Source organism: Pholis gunnellus (assembly GCF_910591455.1).
Source record: "Pholis gunnellus genome assembly, chromosome: 10".
Taxonomy (NCBI): Eukaryota; Metazoa; Chordata; class Actinopteri; order Perciformes; family Pholidae; genus Pholis; species Pholis gunnellus.
This window is the reverse complement of record NC_136537.1, coordinates 19,393,969-19,419,949: the sequence shown is the minus strand read 5'-3', so window position 1 is coordinate 19,419,949 and position 25,981 is coordinate 19,393,969. Positions and strand designations below refer to the sequence as shown.

At 42.3% G+C, this 25,981-nt stretch overlaps 1 protein-coding gene across 1 annotated transcript; it reads left to right on the top strand.

Annotated features, from left to right (window-relative positions):
* On the top strand, positions 1-25,981 carry rab28 (RAB28, member RAS oncogene family). Its single transcript, XM_079167173.1, has 7 exons — positions 1-199; positions 4,913-5,009; positions 7,762-7,850; positions 9,452-9,581; positions 21,203-21,306; positions 21,407-21,484; positions 24,608-25,981. Exons 1-7 carry the CDS (start codon positions 125-127, stop codon positions 24,698-24,700), a joined length of 666 nt encoding a protein of 221 aa, XP_079023299.1. The 5' UTR covers positions 1-124; the 3' UTR covers positions 24,701-25,981.

The following is a 25,981-nucleotide window of genomic DNA, read 5'->3' as shown; positions in this document are numbered from 1 at the left end:
GCTCAACACCCGTTTAATCCATCTGTGATTAGCCCGATAACTACATTCAGACAACACGGGACTTGTTTTGTTGTTGTTGTTTTCGGTTTTCTGCGCTGATACAGTCGGCGCACATTCTAGCGTCATGTCGGACTCGGAGGAGGACAGCCAGGACCGGCAGCTTAAAATCGTAGTGATTGGAGACGGTGCGTGTGGAAAGGTGAGAAACCATCGCAGAGACAGACGTACAACTTAAAAAAAGACACGTCTTTTTAAGTCTAAAATCAAAACGGACGGTTTGTTAATGCACGTCAGCGTTCTGCTGTTTACGTTACTCATCGTGACGCTGCTCTGGCTTCCCAGTCACCATGGTGACCGCGACGCCAATGTAGCTTAGTTTGCTAAATGCTAACAACATCCAAAGGCTAACGAAAACATAATAAGCTAACACTGAGTTATGTATATGCCATAGTCACACGTTTTAGCTTTGTCTTATGTATAGCAGACGTGTTATAAGGAAAACGTGTTATAAGACGTGTTATAAGGAAAACAACACGAAATATATACGTTGTATTTAACGTCACGATATGAAGTGAAATTAGTTTATAAACATATTAACAAACACAACAGAGATAAATGAATATCACAGTGCAGGAAGAGACAAAAAGCCAACTGGGCTTATTTGAAGCCTCCATCTATATAATATTAAAATGTTACAGTATTACAGAGAACATAAAATGAATACATTAATAATTGGATATCAGGATATGTATATATATATATATCCTGATATCCAGATTTGGGAGACAGTTGCATGTAAATACTGTCTCTACTGCCCAAAAAGCATTGATGTTAGTTCAATGTAAAATACATATGATAGTACATTTTCCCTTTTAGTAGTAGAAGTTTATCACGATCAACAGTTCACCCTTTATGTAGAATAATATAACAGTTGTTAATAGCACAAGGTACAAGCAAAGAGAAGTTGGCAGTATTTCTTCTGACCATATTGTAAAACATGGAGTAATGATGTATCCTTTTGTGAAAATGGTCATTTAACAGTTACGGATTATTGTGTGCTAATCATACATAAAACATATCTTTGAACAGTAAATAATTGTGTGAAGGACTTCCTATGTTGTCGACCTCTTGTAATCTAACAGGTCGGTTGGTTATTTCAGCTGTAACCTACAGGAGGAGACATCCAGACTCAAGAAGTGAGATTGTGAGGACAAAAGTTGCCCTTTCATACTGATCTCAGGTTAAAGACAAGAGTGTTCATCCCAGTCAGTTAGAGATGGCTAGTTTACTGAATGCCAAAATACGTTAGATAATGGATGTGAAGGAATGGTTTCTAAAATGACATCGTGGACTGAAAATAGCAACCTAAGTAACCCAGTATTAATCACACATTTATGACTACATGCTAAAGTAAAGTTAGATGCTACTAGACATACAAATCATGCAGTACAATAACTGCTCTTAGGCAAAATAACAATGTAAACATATTTTTCTAAAGTTCTTCTGTAAAAAACAAAGTTGATGGACACGTGTGGTTGTGATCCCGTTTCAAAGATAGCATTATGGATTTAAATTTGGCACTAATCCATTGTTCCAAACCGATAGCTCTGCCCAGTCTTTAATAACCATTGCATGTGCTATTGATTATTGCAGATTATGTGCTGGTGGTGCTTTATACTAACTGAGAACATTGGCTTACACTTTGAAGATATTATATTGTTGTTGTTATTGTTATTTTATTCTCTTCAAACCAGCTCATTTAAATATGGAGTAAACCGCATTACATCACAGTAAATTTTCCATTTTAAAGTAGTTTTTAAAGATAAAATGTGTCTATTAATTGATTTGAATAGCTGGATGATTCACAGTACACTTTATTGCTGCAGCTACTGATCGGTGAACCCATAATAAAACACTGTGCTGTGCAGTATTATACAGTGTGACAGTTTCTTAGCCTGGCTCTTGCAGCCGGTGGTTGTTTTCCATCAGTGTACCTCTTTCCTGCCGGCTAAGGACCCTCATATACATTTGGCTCCAGAGTGAGGCCCCATGTCTGAACAACCCACATGAGAAATGTCTCTGTTTTCTCATGTGGCAGAATAAAATATCAAATAATCATGTGTGAGGAATAGTTGTATGAATGTCTGAACTGTAAACAAATGTACCTTTCCTCAGTGTATTGTCTCTCTCTCTCTCTCCTGTTCCCTTTTCAAAACTACTCGACTGAATCATTCAGTATGTTGATATAGTGAAGATGTAGATTAAAAAGGCCTAATTTACCCCCACACCAGTGGAATATTTTCCTAGTCACACCAACTAGTCATGACAATCCAGCGACGGTTCTTCTTCACTGCATCTCGAATCCTCGTATGAATTAATGTGAATGTAAGGCGGGGACGTCAAGTGCTTTTCAGCTACACATCCCCTTTCGTAACTAATCTCACTTTCCCTCTGGGAGAAAGAAAATGAATGTAGCAGTAATGGTCAGACCCGATGAGAAAAATGAATGTCCTCATTCTGGAGAGTAGACATTTTCTTTTTTTGGGGTGGGGGGGAAATGGGGGGGCAGAGAACACACACAACTCAGTTCCCAGTAGATACGCTACATTAATAACCCTCCTCCCACCGCTGCCAGGTGTCAGCTCGTCACTGTCTGAATGACTTACCTGCTTGTCTGTTTTGGGCAGAAAACGGCGGCCCTGCCCCCCATTTTGAGTAGGCACCACTGACTGACATCTTGAATGCCGTTTCCCCCCTTATTAATGTCAATTTGCTGAGCAAATTGCAATTGGATCAGTTTTTCTTGGACAGCCGTTTCGGTGGTATTTTTGCTTGTGGTCGGTTGTCCATTCAGAAATATAGGGAGATGTGGGGAAGCACGATGTTTTTCAAATATGGACTCTCGCATTTAGCCAGGCTCGTAAGGTGCTGGGCCTAAATTCACACACAGGTCTATTTTTTAACCGAAGTTAGAAGCCACTGAGTTTTTCTGAATACTTGCTCTCTGAAAAGGAGCTTTAGGTGCAGGTCCTCTGCATGAATGGGTGCTGCTTCCCAGCAAGGTTATTTACAGTCAAACTCTTCATCAGAATACCAACATTTATATCTGTCCTAACTGTTTAAGCAGAATGAAGAGGCCAGTTTTGATGCAATGCTGCAAAAATGCAGTGCATCTCTCAGCTGAGTTGCATCACATGGACATAGTCAGCTTGCCATCTTTTTTTTCTCTCTCCCAGTTTCTTGTTTCAGGAAACTTCCCCCATTTCCCGGCATTGGTATCACTGGTGACCCTGTGCTGTTCTCTGTTTGAGTGTCAGGATTACGCCAGCTTTTACATTCGCTGGTTAGTTCCAATTGTACGTTGGAAAAAAAGGACTACGTTGAGGGACGCGAGCCAAGCTACTGGAATGCCAAGACAAATGGCCGACCAGGCCAACGGCAGCATGTGGAATACATTTTTGCTGTCCAAGCTTGTTATTCCTGTGTTGTCAGTGATTGTTTGGGCTACTTAAATGGACGATTTTCTCCTTGTTGCGTCAGTCACCTCTAGTAATTTTTCAGTCACTCTTGATCCCGTGACATGCTCCGCAGGCGGAGACTAAAAAGGTCTGTAGGTTAGTGAACTTTTAAAACAATCAGTTGAATAAAACTTAATTCTGCATCAAGAAAATGACTGGCTAAGGACAGGATTACACATTTAATAGGTTTAATTACAATATTTCATTTCAAAATCCAAGCATAAAGGTGGCATCCACAATGACCTATCAGTACCTAAAGAAAGAAAAATAGACTCCAATTTACTTGAGGAAGATTCGGGTAAACCCTGAAACTTCCAGTCTTATTTGAAACATTATTTGGCTAAACCTTCACTTCTTGAGCCTGAATGGAGGTAGATAAGGACATAGGCTCAAGTGAAAGCTCAGTGGATTGAAATAAAGAGTTTAGATTTAAATCCTCTAACCCTCAGTGAGTGGCAAGTACCACATTAAAATGCATTTGCTGCCACATGAACACTCAGGGAATCCCATAGCTTCACTTCTCTGTTGTGTTTATGTAAGCACACAGCTCTAAAGATAGCTAATAGACATTCAGCACTTCATTTTTTCCCTATCCTCATCCATCAAAATGAATTTAACTTGGCATGTCAAGCCAAGTTATGAATTCTCATGGATTTCAGGGGAGCCCCTAACATGCTATTTTTTTCTTTTCCCTCCTCAAACACAGCAGTGACAGTGATGGGGTTTTATAATTTGTGGGCAATTATTAGGTCTGCAGTCTGTAGACATGACATAGTCCGACACCTGTTTTTGTGATTCCCGTTGATTTTCAGTGTCACAACTGTGGCTGAGTAGTGAGATGGCAGGGAGGAGGCAGACAGTTACATCAGCGTACCTTTCAGTCAATCACAAGGTTTTTGAAGGTGCTTAAAATGGATTTGTAATAATGAAATGAAACGTCCTACAAGTCATATACGTCAGGTCGCCGAAGAGTTCTGGCTCCACGCTATTGTGGATATGTTGTGATATGATAAGTTGTACCTTTTGTAGTTTTAGAAATATGAAATGGAATATTGTAAAAAGCTTACTTTGGCATTTAGTCAGTGTAAATTAAATCAAAGTTCTTCTACTTCTGCTCACCACCGGAATATGACTTTTTCAGGAAGTTCTTTAATATACTGTGTATTTTCTCTGGACGGAGTTTTGCACTATCTTGCATTTTGCCCTGAGCCATGCTGTGATTTTGACTTGGTTATGCATATATGTGTGAATATTGCTTATTATGGACTGAATCAAGGTTTCTCCTTCATCCTGAAAGCATTTTCTTTTAAAAACATATTTTTAGCCGTGTTGATTGCTGCAGAGGTTCTCTGGTCCTCGTTCACCGCGTCTCTCGCTTTGTCTCTCCGTTTCAGACATCACTCGCCACCAGATTTGCACAGGAGGCCTTTGGGAAGCAGTACAAACAAACCATCGGCCTGGATTTCTTTCTGAAGAGAATAAGCCTTCCAGGTGAGACACCTTCATAATCTTTAGGGAGTGCTCGCTTGTTGAGACTCAGCGAGGACACGCGTGTTGCACAAGCACGTTAAAGCAGACTTGTTAATTCAATAAAATACGGTAGTATTTGGAAAAGATCGTAGTTGCACTGACTTTACTGTTGTGCTCTAATATGGACCTTACGGTTTGGATGTTTGTGTCTACTTTACATTATCCATGTTAATTGAAAGTCTAACAAAGAGGCCTGTTGTTCCGCCATCACTTCCTGTCATATTTTTACTTCACATACTTTCTGGCACTGCTCATATTTTCTTGTCCGACCATTTCCAGGCAGAGTTTGTTCTTCAGGTTAACCCGGGAGCTGAATGTGTCTTTTCTGGTAGCTCCTCATTGTAGAGTGTCTGCCACTTCTCAGGCTTATTCACTCTGAAAGCTCTTCTCTCCAGAGCAAACAGCACTGGACTCCACAAGGCCAATGGACAGCTTATGTCCAAACGGGCGAGCCTTGCTCATAATTCTGTGGGCACCGTACAGAGTAAACACATTAACATTTTATATCCATATCGCTGATCCCCACGCTCAACCGATCGTTGTCCTGCACCACATAAAACATTCATGTTCTTGTTTGTTTATGTTAAACCCTCAGAAATAAAGCCACACTCTGTATCCCCCTCAGATCTGTAAAATGTTTATTGACTGATGCTATATTTAGACGAAAGCACTCCATTTTTACTTCCTACCATGTGAAATGGGGATTTTCTGCATTTTAAATGGCATTTCTAAAACTCTGCCAAGGCCTAAGCTCCAGAAGTCTGCAAAGTGGCTCCATTCTTTCATTACTAATAAAACAACATTAAGCGAGGGCAAATTAAGTGCTAAAAGTAAAAGTTATGCTGATTTGTGAGTTGGCCGAAGGATTCTATTTTGATTTTGTGTCAGTTTCAGCTTATGAGACTTAGGAGAACTAAACCCCCAAAAATGCTGTGGTGGAGTCAGGATGAAAAGAGCCAACCATAAGCACAGGCTGGGCTCAAAACCTTTTAATACGAACTCGGACAAATGCTGTTAATCGTTTGACTTCACTTTCCAGTAAGTTTCTGTCCCGAAATATTCACTGAACTCTCCAGTGTTGAACTGTAACCTATGTTTAAACATAGTGTGTACATACATCTGTATCACTGGGGCAGCAACAACACCGGGCCCAGTACCGAAGTTGTTAAATGGCCCATTTTTCTGGGGAATTGGGTGTTGATGAGCTGATGAAGAGGAGGGTGGCTCCGCGAGCTGGGTGGTCCCAAACTTCGTTAGGACCCCCACCTTGCCTTGTATTGGAGAGGTTGTTCGGCTCTCCGGGTCTCTATGGGGCTGTAAGGGTCTTTTGCAGCAGGGGGGAGAGTAGCCTATAGCCATGAAGGCCCAGCTTGTCAAACTTAATGTACATTTTTCCAACGCTGGGAGAGGTGAGGCGAGGCCGACTGGCACACAACAGCCTCCTCTGTGTGTGCTTTTTATAACAATACCTCTTCCAGATGTCTCTGCCAAACCAATGAGGCACAGGCGGTGAAGGGGATTGACTAGAGGTGGAGTTTACTTCATAAATTCTCTTTCCTGACCTTATCAGTTTAAGTTTCATCCATTGAACTCACTATCGCAGTTTCTACTTCTTGCCAGGCATAAGCAGAAAAATGTCAGAACTGTTGAGTCAGCGTGAATCTTTGAAACATAAATAAAGCTAGTGTCCAGGCACGGTGGATGGGTGGGGATGGCTCTTAATAACACCGAGGGAGCGTTATTCATTGCACTCCTCAATGTAGCTTTACATTGACACTGTATAGTCTGGATGTATTGACTGTGAACCTCAGCATTTCCTTTCCTCGCTTTAAAAAGGGGACTTATGAAGGGGTTGAGTCGTCCAGCCGTGTCCACAGAGTACGCTCTGCTCCCCATCGCCGCTCCAGCCCAGCGCCGAGCCCTCATCACACCAACATAAACTCCTCGCTGTCTGGTCCTCCCTCCTCTTTTTTTTTTTTTCAACCACCCCTTTCATTTTCCAGAGGAAGAAAATATTTATTTGGATTTGGTTTTTGTGCCCGTCTTTCTCTCTCTTTCTCTCTGTTTCTCTCTCTCCCTCTCATTCACTCCTTCTTTCTCTTTCCACAGGCATAAAGACAAGAGTCTTCTTTTCCTCTCATTTTGTGTTTAATTATTGCTATTTTCCTTAACAGCACATAATTCTCCTCACTTGCCCAACTTGGCAGGATATGGCACCATGCAAACAGCTCTAAGAAGTCTTTTTTTTGTTTCTTCCAGGGTATTGAGAATATTTAAATTAGAGGGTATGCGTACCTATTCATCCCCCTCAATATCTGGGCTGAATATTCTTGGATGTGAGGTGTGGGTGACCTGCCAAGCAACAGCGCTTAGCATGAAAGATTAATTGCTGATTTATTGTTTCCATTATGTATATCAACAACGTGGACTTTAATTTTAGAAATCGCTCACCCAGAATACAGGGTCCAGTTACAGCTGACTCGTTATTTCCTCCCGATTATGAGCTTTGTTAAAACAAATAAGTTAATGATTAACGCGTCCAGAATAGAAACCCACAAGTTGCAACATTATCGTTGTTGCTCTTTTTAAAACGTAATTGTTAAGCCGACAAAAGTATTTTCACTCTTTACTCTGAAACATCTATGCCTAATTGTCAGTTAAATGTCATTTATTTTGATATTGTTGGTGTTTCTGTCTCCTTTCTCCTCTGTAGGCAACTTGAATGTGACATTGCAGGTGTGGGACATTGGAGGCCAATCGTTGGGCGGGAAAATGCTGGATAAATATGTATACGGAGCTCATGTAAGCACACGCACACGCACACGCACGCGCACGCGCACACACACACAGATGATTGTGACAAAGCTACAGGGAGCACGAGAGAGCTACGAGAGGGAGCACGAGAGAATTCATTTCTAGTCTTGGTGACTCTGTTCAGACTTATTATTACAGCTTCATTCAGAGCTCCCACTCCCTCTGCAGCCAAATCATAAGAAGTCCTTTGGATTCACAGTGAGCACAGGAAGTCAACAGAGCTTTACAAATCAATGCATCTCTACTTTTACACAGTTACAGTTGGATGTTTTGTGTCGGACTGAACAAATGTTGAAAACACTGCACACTGTAGATCAATACTACAACTATTCAAAAACTACATTCCTAAACATGTATGTTTTTGTTGCTGCCAAATAGTTTATTTTTGTATTGAATGCCAAGTATCTGATAGCACTCAGCTCATACATGAAGGAGTGTAGGACAAACTACTGTAGGCTACTAATTGATCCATTTACTCTCACTTAATGCTTGTCCTGTGTTGATTAAAATGACAGCCGAGCTCTGTGCAAACGTTTGTATCGGCGCGTACCAGTTATACATGTGTCAGTAACATCAGCGTCCACAAGTAGCCGTGTTGCTACAGACGAGCGCCACCTGTCACCTCCAGGATGTCTCTGGTTTGAAGAGACCTTCTTAAACGCCACGTTTAGTCTAATCTGAGATCCGTATTGCAGCACAAGAACATTTGTCTCCTTCCTTCACAAGCAATATGTTCGTACACTGCCATATTACGACACCTTGCTTAGTTTCTCGTGGGCGCTGTGTGTGGAACCTCCACACCTATTGTTCAGCACTGTGCGTCCTGTAATCAATCATGGCTGTTCGGAGAGACTCGCAGTAATTGTCAGAGGCCTGAGCTGTCGTCACAGACCCTGTGTGTTGTGACAGCGCGTGTCCGCCCCCGAACAAAAAGCAACAGACTCCCCTTCAGTCGTGTTGCGTCATGCAGTAAAAGTAGAGACGATTACCGTGGCTTACGTTTAATTTCCAGCCCCAGAAAACCTTTAAGCAGTGATAGCAGGGAGTTTACCTGTGTGATTATTCATCTTGATTTATGCCAACCGCTCTTGTATCTCTGTTTACTCTTTGATTAATTTATGTGTCTATGTAAACAGCTTCCTCTGGCCTCAGTGTTTGCTCAAACATGGGTCTGGTGTTGTTGCACGCGTGTTTCTGCAGTGAATACAGTGTTGAGGAGGAGAATGTCTTTAGGCAGACAGCCTTCGCTCGTTAGCTCAGATAGATGACCAAACCTCACCTCTACTCTGCACTGAATTCTTACAAATCTAAGTTCTGTTAATGCACAAACCACACACAGAAATCTCCTTACCTGGATCATAATAATACTGAACCTACCTCAGAGTGTGTCCCCTTCTATTTGAGTCCGTCCCCTACTCTAGGAAGAGATGCAGTGCCACCTACTGTTCCGTTGCTCCCTCAATGTTACTCAAGTCCAAATGGATGAAAATGAGAAATGAAGCCGTGTACTCACATCCAGGAAATGGAAAGGTGAGCTGCTCAAATCAACGTCTGAGGACTGTGTTGTTCTTTGTGTTTTTCCAACGCAGGGGGTTCTCCTGGTTTACGATATCACCAACTACCAGAGCTTTGAGAACCTGGAGGATTGGTTCAGCATGGTGAAGAAGGCCAACGAGGAATGTGATACCCAGCCGGTTGTCTCGCTGATTGGGAATAAAAGTGAGAAATACGCAGACATTAACACACATACAGTACTTTAAAAAACATAGTTGTGTAGTCAATCAAGTTTGGAAATTGTTCTATTTTCATTTCTAGTAAATAGCTGCAAATGAAATCAGGCTCTCTTATATTTAATAGATGGAGTTCTTCTCTATTCATTTCACCCTGACCCATTTTTTGTTTTTGCGTGTTTGTGTGTGGAGGAGTGCGTGTTTGATGGTAGCAGACGTGTTTGTTAGAGCACCAGATAACTGATCGGTGTGATAAGCCAGTTGATAAGAGAGTGAGGTTTTGGAGCGATGGGAATGCTGATGTTTGTGAACTCTGGGGAGTGACTGACGATGATTTAAGATCCCTGGGCCAACGGACCTAGGGCACCGCTTATCTGAGCCCCACCTTTTCTCTCCCAGTCAGTGCCCGTCTGCCCCCCCCCTCCCCCCCTTCCCCCCCCTCCAGCCTGCGCTCCTGTCCCGAGTCGTCGGTTAAGGAAAGGAACTCGACGTTAACCAGACGGGTCTCCTCCTATCAGCCTGCGCCCATCCACCCACCTCCAGAATAAAGAGTAATAATGATGACTCTTTTTAAACATCCCCTTGACAGATGTGGAGTCATGGCTGCCGCCGTGTTATTGTAAAGTGAGGCGTCAGCGTGTGTGTGTGTAATGGTGACTGTCCACCTTCCCGGGCGATGATGAACGGTCAACAGAGTGGTGCCTGCACACAGGAAGCTCTCGCTAATGTTACTCAACGGGGACCATAGGTCACGGTTTAATTCGCCTGTCTGGAGCAGATTCTCTTGTCTTCGCATCCGTTGCATCTCCTAATGCCCTGGCTTTAACGGTGGGCGCCTCTGTATTTAGGCTAGGTTTTGGGTGTATGGGTGAGCGTGTGTACTGTAATATTTAAGTAGTGTCCATCCCGCTGTCAGGCTCCTCACCCCCACACTCGCACAGTCAGTCTCCCCCTAATGGCTCTATTGCTGAGAATGGCCCATGTGTGTTTTTTCTGGTCCTACAGGCTGAAAAAAAAGAAAACAAAATCCCACACAGATTGCCCCACGAGGAGCAATCAATTACCTTACGAGACTTTATGAATCCCTCAACCCTCGCATGGACTACTTTTTTTCATGGCGCTTGAAGAGAGTTAGTCTTGCTATCTTGCTTGAAATGTCCACACTTCCATTTTTGTTTTACTTTTCTCGTCTCTCAATCCTTTTTTCTAACCTTTTTAAGTACTGTAGCACTTTCTCCAAAATGAACACACATAAACAATAAGCTGAACATATGAATACACGGCATATTTTCGGGAGCAGAGTTTAGATTTCCCTTCAATGGTTCCCATGATGTTGGACTGAGTGAGGCAACATGTTTGTGACAACCAAAATAGAAGTACAGACATAACAAGGAGCTTATAAAAACACAGATTTATGTCTCTGTGAGGGCTCGTCTTAGGGGAGATTTGTAGTGTTTCCAGTTAGATAAACTTAAGGTCAGAACTAGCTCTAGATGTCATGTGCGCAGTAGTACTTACTTTAGAGCAGCTGAACATTTTTCTCCATGTATTAAAAGACCTGTTACAGTATTATAACATTTTAAATTTTCTCTTTAACATAAGTCAACAAGGAAGCTACAATCAAATGTGACTCTGTTTGGCTTATTAACAGTACATGTGCTACCGTATACATCGAGTTTAAATCTCCTGAATTACCCTGTGCCTGCCTTCTAGTTTAATTTGAACACTGTCTTCTTTACCCGGTGTACGGTAAATGAGCCTATGGACCAGACTGGTTCATTAATGATGCTGTCCCCTCCTCTCCTTACCCTGGCCTGACTGCCCTCCTGTGCCATGTCACTGCTGGGGAACAGCCTTTCCTTTCTTCAGCTTAGCATGGCCGGCTGGGGTTAAGTGTGCTTGTTAAGCGGCACTACGCTGCACCCCCATGCCCTCCGCACGCTGCCCAGAGCCTTGTGTTAAATAATGGCACCACTTGTAACAATTCAGAGAGGAAGCCAATGAAATGTTTTATTGAGGGCACACAATTATTTATGCAAGTGCATGAACACATGCACAGAAAAACTCACAGAGAAACACGCATTTGTGCAAAGCGACACACTTGTGGAGAACACATGGGTAATGGAAGAATGCTAAGCCCTTGGTCTGTCTAAACATACTATAACTGTTTATTACAGCGCAGCCCAGTGTAACACCGTATGGTACACAGGAACCTCTCAAGAGAAATGTTGGCGTGTTGCGCCGTCATCTACTCCACCACTTGAGTGTTTCATTTTTAGTAGACTAATAACTGTATTTTGAAAGGTCTCCAAACGATGAATTATTTAGCTCTTTGCTTAACAACAGCTGCGTTTGGACTGACGACTGTTTGCCTTCCGGATCACAGATTGTCTGATATTAAATACATGGCACTGTTAGCAGTCCTGATCCATATTTTGCATCTTTTTGTGTGTTTTAATGTCCAGATATCAATGAATGGGACCATCAGCATTTTAAAATGGCTTATGTTACCTCTCAATATTAGTGCACATATTTCTTTGTGGACATTAAGACTGCGTCGTTTATCAAACCAATTTGTTTTTATTAAGTGGGGATCGCAGGACCCCCGCTCGCTCCCCACCCATCACCCTTCCCATCGCTAGCGCTCTCTCCCTCAGGAACTCCAGAGCATCCATCATGGGATTGTGCAGCCCTTATTTGGGTGACTTAAATGGGTTCAGTTCTCTTAACCCCTCCTCATCACTCATGGCTTTTTGCTCAGAGGTTCTAACACTGTTCACTGCCGATCCACTCAGGCCTGCCATGGGAAACGTTCCCTTCTGCAGGGAGATAAGGTTCCCGCATGAAGAGAATTTGTTCTTGTATTTGTACACTCATTATGTCATACCTGCCTTTCTCTTCCGCTTTGTTTAGTTTCCCCCCTTTCTTTCTACCTATCTTGGGCCATCTCTCAAACACACTTACACATTCATTTTCATCCCTGTGCAAACATGAACTCTTTCAATCACATACTTAGACCTACTCTGAACGCTTATCTCTCACACGTGTAGACTAACACTTCTGCTGAAGGTGCCCTTGCTTACAGTAATGTCTTTTCATTGGCTCCATGTCTCTGTTGTGTTAAACAACATGCGTGTTTGCTTTCGGCACGCTATGGCAGATCTCACCGCATACCCGTTACCCGTCACACTTCACTCTCCCCAGTTTTCCACCCAGCCATGTGAAAGTTAAAGTGAAACATGGATCTCCCCTAACTCTCGATTCTCGTGAAGCGTGACCTTGCCACCAACATTGTTGGTCTTGAGTCATTTGCCATCTTGGCAGGGCCTCGGGTGGAGTTGAAGCCTTCCCCCCTCCCCAGCTCTCTCACCCCCGTCACCTCCCTGCCCCTGTAAAGCTGCCACAGTTCCTGTCTGTTCAGTGCAGGCCTGCACATTTCTTAATAGAGAGATGCTCAGAAGTCCAGGAGTGCCGAGGAGCTCAATGCGCTTCTGTTTTTGGTTTAGCTCAAAAATGTTTTTCCTGGCTCAACCCACTCGTACTTAGGTCCTCTTACAACAAACTAAAAGGTCCTAATTGCCCCCGGGGGAAAGGTTTAGCCACAATAGACATGTGGTGGGACAAAAGCCCAGTGCTCTTACTCTGCACCCTCACCCCTCCCCAGATAGAAAGGATGAACACGTCAGCAGTGTCTGTTTTGCACTGTGGGTAGCGCGACCGCAGGTTCGACACTGTAAAACATTATATATACAATATATAGACCCAGTAAGGCATGGTGCATGGTTCGGTAAAGATCTGGAATGTTTACAGTTTACTCCAAATCCAGTGTTTCCCGTTTCTCTTCACATTTTATGGAAGGTAAAGGGTCAGGACAGACATGTGTATCAAATTGTCTCAGTAACCGCACTGACTGTAGCCTGCTGTCTCTCTGTACGTCTGGAGAAGATGGGGAAATAGAGATTCAGCATACGGAGGGATGAATGAAGAATCACAGCTGTATTACTCTGCGGCTGATAAGTCGGTGTAAAATCACAGCTGCAGATAATGAGGCGTGTGTCCGGCGTTGATGAAGAAATACTTTCTTGGGTTTGTTTAAACCTACTTAGGTGGTGTTTCCCAAACAGAGCAATGCAACGAGTGTCAATCTGGTGCTCTTTGCTAAATGAACTGAATGCTAAGATTTAATTGTAACAACTGTTTGACCCAGCTCTGGGCCCTGCACTCATCTCTCTTGATTCTCATGCCTGTCGAAACATGGAAAGTCCTCATTCATTGTAGCCATCCATAAAGCAAATATTGTTGCACATGCAGTAGATGATCAGTCTTTGCATACCTTCTTGTGTGGTAAGTCACGGGCCATTTGAGTTGCACAGCACAGCTTAGCCACCTGACCTGAGTGCAGCCTGGAACCCTCATCACGCTCAGGCTTTACTTTATTTCTCTGCTTCACAACATTGATATGGAGGAATTCCTGGAAGGGGCCTTGCTGACACGGGGTTGGGTAAATAAGCGATTGATCTGGATCCACAGGCATATTTTATACATGTATGTGAAATATCAACACAGTTTCCCCCTTTTTTTTGTGGTGTTAAATATTACATCACTGTCTTTGGACCCTTCTCCCGCTTCAGGTTTTTAACTTGTTCGATGTTTGCTCAGGCAGTCGTGAGCTGGACTCACGTTCCATGTTACGGTTCACTGCTGTGGCTTGAAGTTGAATATGTAGGCCAGTCCAACGCATCACTGCTCATAGGAAGACTTTCTAATTATGAATAGACTTTTAGTGACGCGAATGTGTACAATTACGAAGGCTCCCCTGTGCTCCGTATAATTATTATAGCTCATAGTTATGCTGCCGCCTCACAGAGGCACGTATTACAGCTCGCCCATAAAAGTCCACTTAGTTTAACAGCGACAGGAGAGCTCGGAGGACATGGCCAGTGAAACCCAGGGCAGCGTCTTGTGTGGTCAGCTCAGAGCTGGGCCTTTTGTTCGCTTTTCACGAGTCCTGGGAGCCCGTTAACCCGGGCTGCGAGGCCCTCGGCCCCATGTTTTACTGTTGCAGTGACAGCCTGGCACTCCAGCTCTCTCTCTGCCTGTGGAGCTACTGCTGGACACTCTCTGTTTTACACTCCCTGACCGAAGAGGAAGACCACATTGTTTTACTAGCCGCTGTGGAGTATCTGATTGTGTCTTAAAGTGTGGATGCATGTGTGTGCATACGAGTGTGTGTGTCTGCACATCGTTTCATGAAGAACGATCAAATGACAAGATGAGCTGTGATCAATGAGCTGTCGACAGAACACTTCTGACCGAGTGGAAAGCGAGTCCCCCGACGGTCCCGGCCCGTTTCAGGCCACCGGGGCAGGGGCGCCTCAGCACAAAGAGCGGTCTGTCTCTGTCAGGAGTCCCACGAGGACTCCAGCACGGGCCCCGCTCACCTCCACAACACCAGGCTACTAACAGCACTTCATCTGTCTGTCCGCACCCAGAAAAGTCCCGATAATATTATTAGCTTACCGTCAAGCTTTAATATACTGATATTCATCTCTAATTATTCCAACACGGGTTGAATTCTCATAGATCTAGTTATAAAATGTAAAAGTCATCAATAGCAGTACAGGATTGGCTAGAGATTGATGAAATATTCTATGCAGGAATTATAATTTATTCATTTAGGATTTCCTCAATTGTAAGAATCCGTTAAAGCCAAATGTCATATTAAAATCATTTTCAGTTTCAAGTATTTACATTACGATGTTTCAGCCCTCAGAAAAAAACATTGCCTCTACTGTAAACAAAATCGACACTGTTCAGGTCCAATGAAAGTTACTACACTTCTGAATGACTGCATAGTGTCTTAAGAGTAACGATAACAACACTTTGTCTCTGACACTATCCTTTATGACTATAAAAAGAAACTGGGAACAAGCCAGCAATTTTTTTTTCGGGGAAAAGTAGTTATTGTTTACATTTGCATTATGGTGTGCATGTTTAATACAAGTACAGACTTATCGCGCCCTTCATATTTCAAAACACTTTTTATGAGCTTGTCATGTAAACCGGTTGGACCCGAGGATTTAAAAGCTCCACATAAATTCCACTAGTCTCTTTTTTACTAGCCACTTGTGTTGTGAAAGTTAAATCAATGTCTAATTTAATCAGACATCACCCAGAATGATTCATTATACTTGTATTTACTTTTTAATGTAGTAACAGTCTCCTCGTATCTACCTCGTATCAGACTTTAAGGGAACGTTATTCAGCTGCTTTTTCAGACTCCTGCAGTTTAATAATAATTTGTGATAAAGTGTTGAAGAAGTGTTAGAAGTTCAGGTTGGTGGTGGGATGGATGGCATTGTTTTATAAGACATCCTACTCACCAACCAGAGAAATGTGTTACACAGAGTTTTTGACTGAATGCTTTACTGTAATGTGGGCGACGTAAACTTTGTGACCACTGGTCACGCTGGTGAGCATCGTTTTGATTTACACGTCATTGTATTGTTTGTATATTGTGCTTTATCAGCACATGCATGGGGACGCATAGAAGTCCCACGAGCTCAGGGGCAATGCGAGGGTGGTGTTAATGCATATAAAGAGTTGGTTGCCTTAAAGGGTCGCAGTGCACTAATAGAGAAGGAGGACCGAGAACAATGCGGGTTTCCAAATATGCAAAAAGGTTTGGTAGACGTTTTAAGGAAGGCAAAGTATTCACAATGTTTAAAAGGACACACAAAAAGCCATGCTTGTTTACAAAGAAAATTCTACAACATACTTTTAAGTTGAAAACAAAATAAACTACATTAAAAAAATGTAGTTTTAAAAAACACTGTCAATGCAGAATAGTTGTATTCATAACCCAGCCATCAACACACATCAATGCAATAACTTCCCGCTGAGAGAGTAAGAATTCAGGAAACAGATAATGTGACGACTGAAATGATCTAAGAATAGACACGAGTAATGACGGAGTTATTTACTGTGACATTGAATGGGAAATAGTCTCGAAAACAGCCAGAGATATCACAATCCTCAATTCAAACTCCTTTTGCAGACAAACGCCTTCTTTCCCACTTGAGTCCATACTTTAGGGATGGACAGCAGATTGTGACTTGTGATCTGATGGAGAGATCATGATTGCAAGATGAACTTTCTAATACGTTTGCAGAGATGCAACCGACAAGTGAGGACATTGTGCTGATGCATGTTGGTAACCAGGACTCATCAGCACGTTTAAGCACCGTTAGACACAATTCTTATGTTATTTGACTTTGAAGGTGAAGCAGTAGAGACTCTCAAAGCCCCTAATTTGCATTAGGAGTAGGACTTTGTTTGATAATCGCTGTTCTCACTATACAGTCTGAATTGTTTCATGATCACCATCGAGGGGAAACTGAGGCAACCCCTCTTAACAGGGTCTTAAAGACATAGCGTGAGGTAATGTTGGAAGCGATAGGTTCTCCCCTGGGGTTGATTAGGCTCAACCCTGTAACTTTCACTTAATGTGATATGTTGTCAGAGCCCCAAGTCTCTGACAACACACACACACTCCACCATTACTACCACACACAGACACACACGCAGTTCACACATTCCACACTCGTACAACTGCTGTTTAGTTTAAAATGAGGCTGTCGGCAATTAACTGTGTTATGTCAAGCTTACTCTGTGGCTGTTGCTCGCTGGGTAAACTGTTCCAATTGGTCCCCAGCAGCTGACTCGGTAGAACAGTAAGTAGGTGTCTCTGTTATCACAGCGTGGTTTTAAAAAGCCCACTGAGGATCACACAGTGCAGTGTAGGATGTCAAGCTGGTTAGCCAACATGGAGCTGTTAGCTTATTGTTTTGCCTTGTTGGTGAACTGTAAAGGAAACATCCGTCCTTGAGTTCTCACATCGTCCACATTTGGCCTGTTACTGCGTCAATTAGAATTACAATAGAGTGTGTCTGGAAATGCAATGTACTTTGCCGGTAACCTTTTTGGTTCTGGTGTAAATTTTCCCATTTAAAGTAATAATAGATATAACACAATTCTTGTGATGAAAACTTCATTACCTAGGTTAAGGTAGCCAATGTTAGGTAACGTCAGCAGCATTGCTGCCACGGTGGCAGTTGTTTAGCAAAAGTCATGAAACAGGTCTGTTACTGTACCTCACTTCTCTAAGAGACAATTACAGGATAAAAGAGTCATTAAGTCAGTAAGTTTGACAGTCACATGGAACATCATAAAACCCAGTTAAGGCTTCTGATCGTGTGTCTGCAGGTGTGTTTTGATTCCTCAACATCTCAGCCACTCATTTCTCGACCAACAGAAACCAGGTTTCTGTCAAGTACATTTTAAATGTCCACGATCCGAGATCGGGAGTATTTCGATTGCCTCTCATGTTGATGGCAAGCGAGCGGTGAAAGTGCCGTGTGCTTCAGAGTGAATAAACCAGCCTACAGTGTAGGTTTGTCAGAAGTTGACACTATAGGCTACATATGGCTGTAATCTGCCAGTAAACAGAGAGGAAGAAGAAGTGAAGGTTGCGAACCGGAAACAAAACAAGTCACCTCGTCAAATAATATTGTTGTTAATTTATTGTTAATTGTTACTTCATGTCATTGGCGGTTGGTGCACTTTCCTCTTCTATTAAGGGAAGGTGATATAGCAACAGTATTGGTTTAAAGCATGCTCTGGGCAGATCCATTCTCACAAAATCCAACCTCGTTACTAATTTCAAGCCTTTAGTGACTCCCTCCAAGTCTGTCTGGTTTCAGGATAATCAGGTTTGCCAGTGAGCAGATTCTTTCCATGAAGGAACTAAGCTGACATCCCCACAGACACTAACTTGTGGAAAGAAACATCCATATTTTCTCCTCATTTGGTTTTATTCTCATTTATGTAATAGGTCACCACAATAACAATCCTGTTATTTACGGTAAAAGCCTAATTCATTCACCAGATATTAATCTAACTGTTGTCTTGTAATTCCCCGCAACGACAGGCAGACCTTTTAAATAAACACTGATGGTGACCAGAGCGAGGGAGGGCCATCGCTCTTGGCGAGTGATGATCCCTTCCACTATCTCTGTGCGCTCGAAGGCCTAAACAGTTTATTTCATTTTTGCAGTCACTTCCTAGGGATTGTTACGCTGATGTACAGTTTGACAGAAACGGAGGGAAACCAGATCATCGCAGGAAGATTGTTTTGACCTGATAAGTAGAAATGGGTACATTAGGGAGACAAATGGAGCAAAACACTAAAACTGTGGGATTAGTCTTGTATTCATTTTACACAGACAGATGCCACATGCTGAAAAGTAATCTTTTGTGTGAGAATGTGGAACCACCTGGAGTATTAGTTTGTGACTTAAAGGAGCACACAACGTAAAACTGAGGACGGTCTTGTTACGCTTATTGGTGTACGGTGAATATATGTCGACAAAGACATTTACTAGATGTTCTGGGTCTTTCTTTCATATCAGCTGATCTTTAAAGTTGTCCTGGGATTGTAGATTATTTTTTCTGAGCTCCTAGTGTTTAGACGAAAAAGGCAATCTGAACATCTACAAATTCCAAGACAACGGGGAAAAACATAATCTGCAGCCGCTAAACATCAACTGACTCATTTTTTACTCTTCAACCGACAGCTCAAATGCTTCAACTGATAATTCAACCGCTGTCAGTGCTTACATAGCAGCTGACCATTATTTAAACAGCACACACTTAAACTATCTGTGGTGCAACTTTAAGTGAAATCAGATAAACCAACTAAAAGAAACTAAAATGCTGTCATTGTTTACACTTCAATTGACATTTTAATTCAACCGCTTTCAGTGCTTAAACTTAAATTTAAAATGTTTTTTAGCATTCACACTTCAACATACACCCGATACTCTTTCAGTGCTTTAACTTCAACTGACCCTTCAACTTCAAGTGTTTCAACTCAAACAACTCGCATGCAAACAATTGACATTAACTTGTTTCACCTGCATTTTGCAGCGTAAGCAGAATTACATTTGCCTCTTCTAGTTTTATTGTTTTCCTCATGGCCTAGTTCTGTATTCCCCCTCCCCTTGACACACATACCCACAGGCAGGATTCAGAAACCCTCACTCACTTGTACACTTTTTTAACTTACAGTAACGTGCCTTCCTCAGCTCCTGAGCCACTATGTTAATGTTGGCTAATCTGACTGTGACACATGATTGATAACCTTTCCCAAGTGTGCAGGATCCAAAGGATTAGCAGTGTTTACTTCTAGTAGCATGCAGGGTACCTCCGCTGTTAATGACTGAAATAAATAACCTGCTGACGCCTATGAGACAGCTATGTTTATGTACAGGCCGAGACATGACAGTCTGCCCCGGACACTGAGTAGTTGTAAAAGTGTCTTCCCTTGCCCAAAAAGGTTTGTGTTTATATGTCACTTATGATGATGGTAATATTTGTTCTAGTCTAAAATGATTCGTTCCAAATGTATTTCATATGTTGGCCTTTAACTTTTTTGGGTCATATGACTTACTGAGGTATTAATAATACAGGATTAGCGCACTGTTTACATTTCTTCCTCGCTATGTTATCTGTCTCTCTCTTTCTCTGCTTCTGGCTTTAACCCCCCCCCCATCCTCCCACTCACACACACACACACACACACACACACACACACACACACACACACACACACACACACACACACACACTAAGGGGCATGAGAACGGGGAAAATCCTTGACAACTTCAATGAAACCTCACACAAAGAGCAAAAACTCGGGGGGAAGAGAGAAACGCAACACCGTACAGTAGCCTGACCTCCTCCAGCTACCATAGACATGTACGCACCAGATACCGGGCGTGGCCGCCTTGCCGCACAAAGCCAGAAATAAAGAGCGAAGCTATTGCTTTCAGCAGGAGGACCCCCGGGTGACCTTCCTCATCGACCCCAGCATGACCCCATAGGGAGGAAGGAGAGAAGCAAAGCGCGCGGTATCACTGCAAAGGAGTCGAATGCACATCACAATAGCTAAAAAGGAAGGCGCTGTCATTGTGTGCTCACAGTAAATCAGCAGGAAGGTGACAGTCCCAGTTCTTGGGCCTGTGTGCTCACCTTAAAGGCCGGCACACTCGTATGTCAAACTGTTTTCTCTACGCTCTCACTGTGAGTGTAGCCTGAAGACTTCGGTCATCCGCGCCTTGTATCTTAAACATTTCTCCACAGCTGGGCTGGTTTGTCTGTTTCGGGTCAAATAGAGGTTCATGGCTTCGGGGTTCAACTGTACTAGGCTTACACCGAGGTGTCACATCGAGCTTCAGTACCAGCTGGGACTGGTGATGCTCGGTGCTACTGAATTCATCATTTACACTTTCAACCCCCCCCCTCCCTCCATAAATTAACAAATAAAACTAGCAGCTGCGTTTGAAAGCAACATAACAATTGAATTATGCTTTGTTTGCACGTGCCTATTCTTTTACACTAGGCAGATCCCCCTCCATCTTAACTCGAGTGTAAACAGTTATCTTTTCTGTTTATGTTGAGATACGTGACAGTTAACCCTGCAAGAGTGCTGTGCAACCACCTTATAAATCTATCTATTTTCTCACATGTCACGCTGCGTTTCGTCCACAGTCGACATGGAGCACATGAGGACAGTGAAGGCTGACAAACACCAGCGTTTCTGCCAAGAGAACAGCCTCGTCAGCCAGTTTGTATCGGCCAAGACGGGAGACTCGGTTAGTACCAGCTGATTCAATAAGTCACGATAGGAATGTGATGTACAGAGAGACTTTTAATCACACTGACTTTGTCCTGTTTTGTTTTGTCTTTCTGCAGGTCTACCTTTGTTTCCAGAGAGTGGCTGCTGAGATTCTTGGTGTAAAGCTAAACAAAGCAGAAATAGAGCAGTCCCAGGTGAGCCACAATGGCATCAAGGTCTTTTTCTCAAATAACACCATCTATGCAGCTTTTAAGACACATTTTAAATGGTTTATTTGCTCCTAACGTGGACAGAACATGTACATTTCTTTCTCTGCTTTGCACTTAACGCGCTAGTCGAGAGATCACTCTTTTCTTAAATCTATAATTGATTGGTAAATGAGTGAAAGTAGATGCTTTAGAGTTCTCGTAACATTACGTGTTATGTTGTGCCTGAACTTAAGGGAGGTCACAGTGAGTGTGTTAGGTCAATGGAGGTCACCCCACACTGTAAAGGAGCATTTGTTGTGTAAACACGAGTTTGTTACGTCTGCGTCCTGTGATGATCTACCTGCCACTGACACTGGCCATCTGTAAATAGACCCACATTGACCACATTAACGCGTGACGTCGGAGGTTAAAGGTAGGCCGTTGTAGGGGTGAGGAGGTTAGGATTGTCTGTCTGATTTATTTGGTTTATCTCCCACCGTTTTGGGCTAAAACAGGGTCTCGGCTTGCCAGCCAGACCAATGTGCCCAATGGTGGCAGCTGTAGGATTTACAAGGTCACCTCCCCCAGAAGCATTAATCCTGGGTCTGATATGACTGCTTGGAGCCACACTGGCTGGGTAGTAGTTGATGAGCCTGGGGGCTACAGAGAGGTCAGGACCCCCAGAGAAGGGAGAGCATGTAAGGGACAGACCGGCCAAATTCTCAAGACCCTCTCCCATCACCAACACGGCCGCTGACTCACTGAAAATGACCATCGACTAATGGAGCTGTCCATCTAGTTTATTCTTCCTCCCCTCCCTTGATACCTCTGTCAATAAAGCAAAGTGCTTTAATCCAGGCTAATCAAACTGGGTGAGTGGCTGGACCCAACATGCTCTTCATGGGAAAAGACTAGTTGACAGAAGTGTGTCAAGTGTCTTGTAGATACAAATGTATATATAGATACAAACCTGATGCGTGGCCACAGCTCAGAGCAGAATAAGGAAGAAAAATGTAAAAAGAGATGTTTTAGAAATCTGAAACATTAGGACTCCAGGGCATTAGAGGTGTTTTTTCGCAAACTGCATTTAATACGTACTGAATATCTGCTGGTTTGGTCTTCGGCTGCAACCAAGTATCACATTATCGTTTAGTTTGACAATAATTTGATAAAGAATTCCTAGAGCCCAAGGTGATGCCAAAGCAACAGTCCAAAACCCAAAGATATTCAGTTTAAAATGATATAAAACAGAAATGTAGCAACATCTTCCATTTTGGAAGCTGGAACTCAATAATGTTTGGTATTAATAAAACAGTTGTAGACTGAGTTTATTGACTAAGAAATGAATTGTTTCTGTTCCAGTTTGGTCTATTTTCCATCTTAAACTCCACTGTGTTCAAATTCTTAAACAGACAATATCATATAATGTCGGAGATGTGCAGGAACGACACACCGGGTTTGCGTCGTGGATATAGAGATGAGACTTTAAACAGGTCATGGTTCTGGGTCTAGCCGTGGGGCCCGCGAAGCCTCATTATCAGCTGTCAGCTTCAGAGAGCTGAACACGAGGGTCACAACCCCTGACAGTATTATATCTGCCTGGCAGCCCTCTCCGTCATGGTCCTCTGTCTGTTGGATCAGATAGCGGGGCCACGGATCACTCATTGACTGCGACACCAAGCTTCGGCAGCTCGTTAATCAGACAGCCAACCAGGGCCTGCTATTCATTCATGTGCTCTGTTATTCGCTGGTAATGCAGCAGTCAGTTGCACCATTAAGATCAAATGTAAGTTTCTTTAAACTTGAAGGCCCAAACTTATGTATCCCTAAAATTCAACAGCTGCAATGTAAAGCGTTAGTTAGATAGTTAGAAACATTGAACAGAGGTCAGATGAAGTGGCTGTTTATATACAGTTTATATATTTTTTGTCTCTTGAGTTAAACGTGAGATTTTTGGGGTCATAGTTTAATTTTGAATTACAAAAATGAAAGTCTATTTCTGGCTTAAATATTTCTGTGTACATTGATGTCATGCGTCATTGTTTTTTGTCTGTTTCTCACATTTCATGGTCATTTCTCTCTCTCCATAACCCTCTCCTCCTCTCGTATTCATGGTCCTCACCCTGTTTGGCTTTGCACTCCATTCTTCTCACTCTAATCATCCTCTTCCATATCTTGGTCCTTGTTTTTGTCTTTTTGCTTTCCTGACGTGTTGAACCTGCTCAGATGATTGTGAAGGCTGAGCTGGTGGACTACCCACAGGATGAAGGCCCAATTAGACAAGAGAACAACCAACAAAGCAAAATATGTTCTGTTCAATAGTTGGAAGTATGTCTCCACAGTTAGACAGATATATTTCAGTAGATCTCTGTTAGATCTTAGAAGCAAAAACAGCTGCTCTGTAGTTGTAGTAAACATCACAGTCGAGGTAGATGTATTTAGCTCCCGTGGTTCAGATTTGAGTCCTTTAAAAAGTAGAGAAACCGCTCAGACTGATAGAACCTAATCACGCCTCCTCTGTTGTGTTATCATAGAAGTTATGTGTGTTACTCTGACTGCTGTAGAGAGAAAAACCTTCATGATGAGAACAGAGATCCACAAATATTCTGATCAGTGTCTATAATCACTGCATGGATTTTGAGCCCTGTACAAAGAAAGTTACAGGAATAATTCAGCGTATGTTTATTTGCTTTTTCATGTCCTGTAAAACTGTAACTCACTAAAGTTTTTGTCAGGTTTAAACAAACTACTCATAACATGTTAATCAGTGCACTTTAGAGGTGCTGGTAGGAGGACTTTGTTACTTTTGGACAGCCAGTTGCTTCGGCCCCGATTCCCATCATTATGCTAAGCTAACCGTCAGAAAGCGAAGAAGAAAATTTCCCAAGATGTGTTTTCCTGAACTTTTGGTTTAATAAAGTAAAACTTAATTTAGAATGCATGCTTTATTTCACTGTAATGAACAGCTGATCTCATTTATAGTACATTCTCCCACTCTTAATTTATCTGTAGCCTTGGGAGACGTTAATAGAGCTTTTTTTCTTCATAGAACAATTGATGATTTGACTGTTTGTGTTGTCCGGGCAGCTCTTTAATTCAATGTCTGTATCCGTCGTTGCATCATTTCAGCGTGTGGTGAAGGCGGACATCGTGAACTACAGTCAGGACACCGTGGCCAGGACAGTCAACCCCCCGCGCAGCTCCATGTGTGTGGTGCAGTGACCCCTCTCCAGCACTTAAAGATGGAAAATTGCCTTCAGTCAGTATTCGTCTTTCAGGATTGTGTTCAGAGTGTGTTCTCTGTGTTCCTGTGTGTCAGTTGTACGGATGAGATGAAGAACAGACTGTGTGGTTTCGAGGCCTTGGCCTGTAGTTCGGATATTTAGCAGCAATGGTTTCTTGGGTGGTTTACCAAAAAGTTAACCGGACCTTCGTTTTTTTTGTTTTTCCAAGTTTACGCGCAGCTATCATTTTATTTCTGTGATTCACCTTAAATACATATTAAAAAAAGACTTGATTCATGTTTTAGTATGAAGCTGGTTGTTTAAAGGAGAACAACTGTAATCACTCTGGTAATTAAAAATATTTTTTATATATATATATATAAGTATATTTTCCTCTGCCATTGCTATTAGAGACATTTGTTTAAATTATTAGATATATTGCAGTATATTTCTAAAGATACAACTAGTTACAGCCGTCAAATCCAACTCCAAAGTGGATTTGTTGTTAGAGTTAAACAGGGAGGTGAAACCAAATTATCTTTTATGTCTGAGGTGCTTCTCAGTTGAACAGAAGGGAAATAGGCGTGAAATGCCGTAGTGAACTGAAATGAATCTCTTTCTTCAATTTGCCAATTAGGGGCTTGCACTAGCAGTGCTGTGACGTCAACCGTGTCCTGTTATTTTACATAAATATAATTACATTTTACAATCTTAAATCAATATTGACATTTTATATCCGTCAGATTATACAAATAAGTAAACAGTATCCGTTGTCTAGATGTTTTTTTGTAGAGTCTTCGTGGTAATTTGATTATTAAGCTTTACAGTCTCACATTGTGTGACATTGGTCCAGTTAGAGATGCTGTGTTGTTCAAGTGTTGATGAAGGTAGGTGAATATGACTCAGGAGTGTCAAACGTACAACATTTTGTTAGAGGTCTCTACATAAAGCCTTATTAAGCTGTCCGTTAAAGAACAGACTATGATGCATGAAATGCTTTATAGGACGAGGATCTTCACTTTATTAGCCTGTTTGACAGTTTGTTTATTGTTAGAGACAACTGCGATATTGTACGTTTAACCAGTTTTGTCAAAGTAGTTTCTACATGCTAGTACATGTTGGCATGATTTAATGTGTTATCCACTGACTGAAATATGTATTTGTACAATAAAAGCTCCATTTCAAAGCTGCTTTCATTGATTAGAAATGATGAGAACACATTCCAAATAATTAAGAATGTACAGGTTAAAGAGAATGCTTAGATGATGTTAAACAGCCA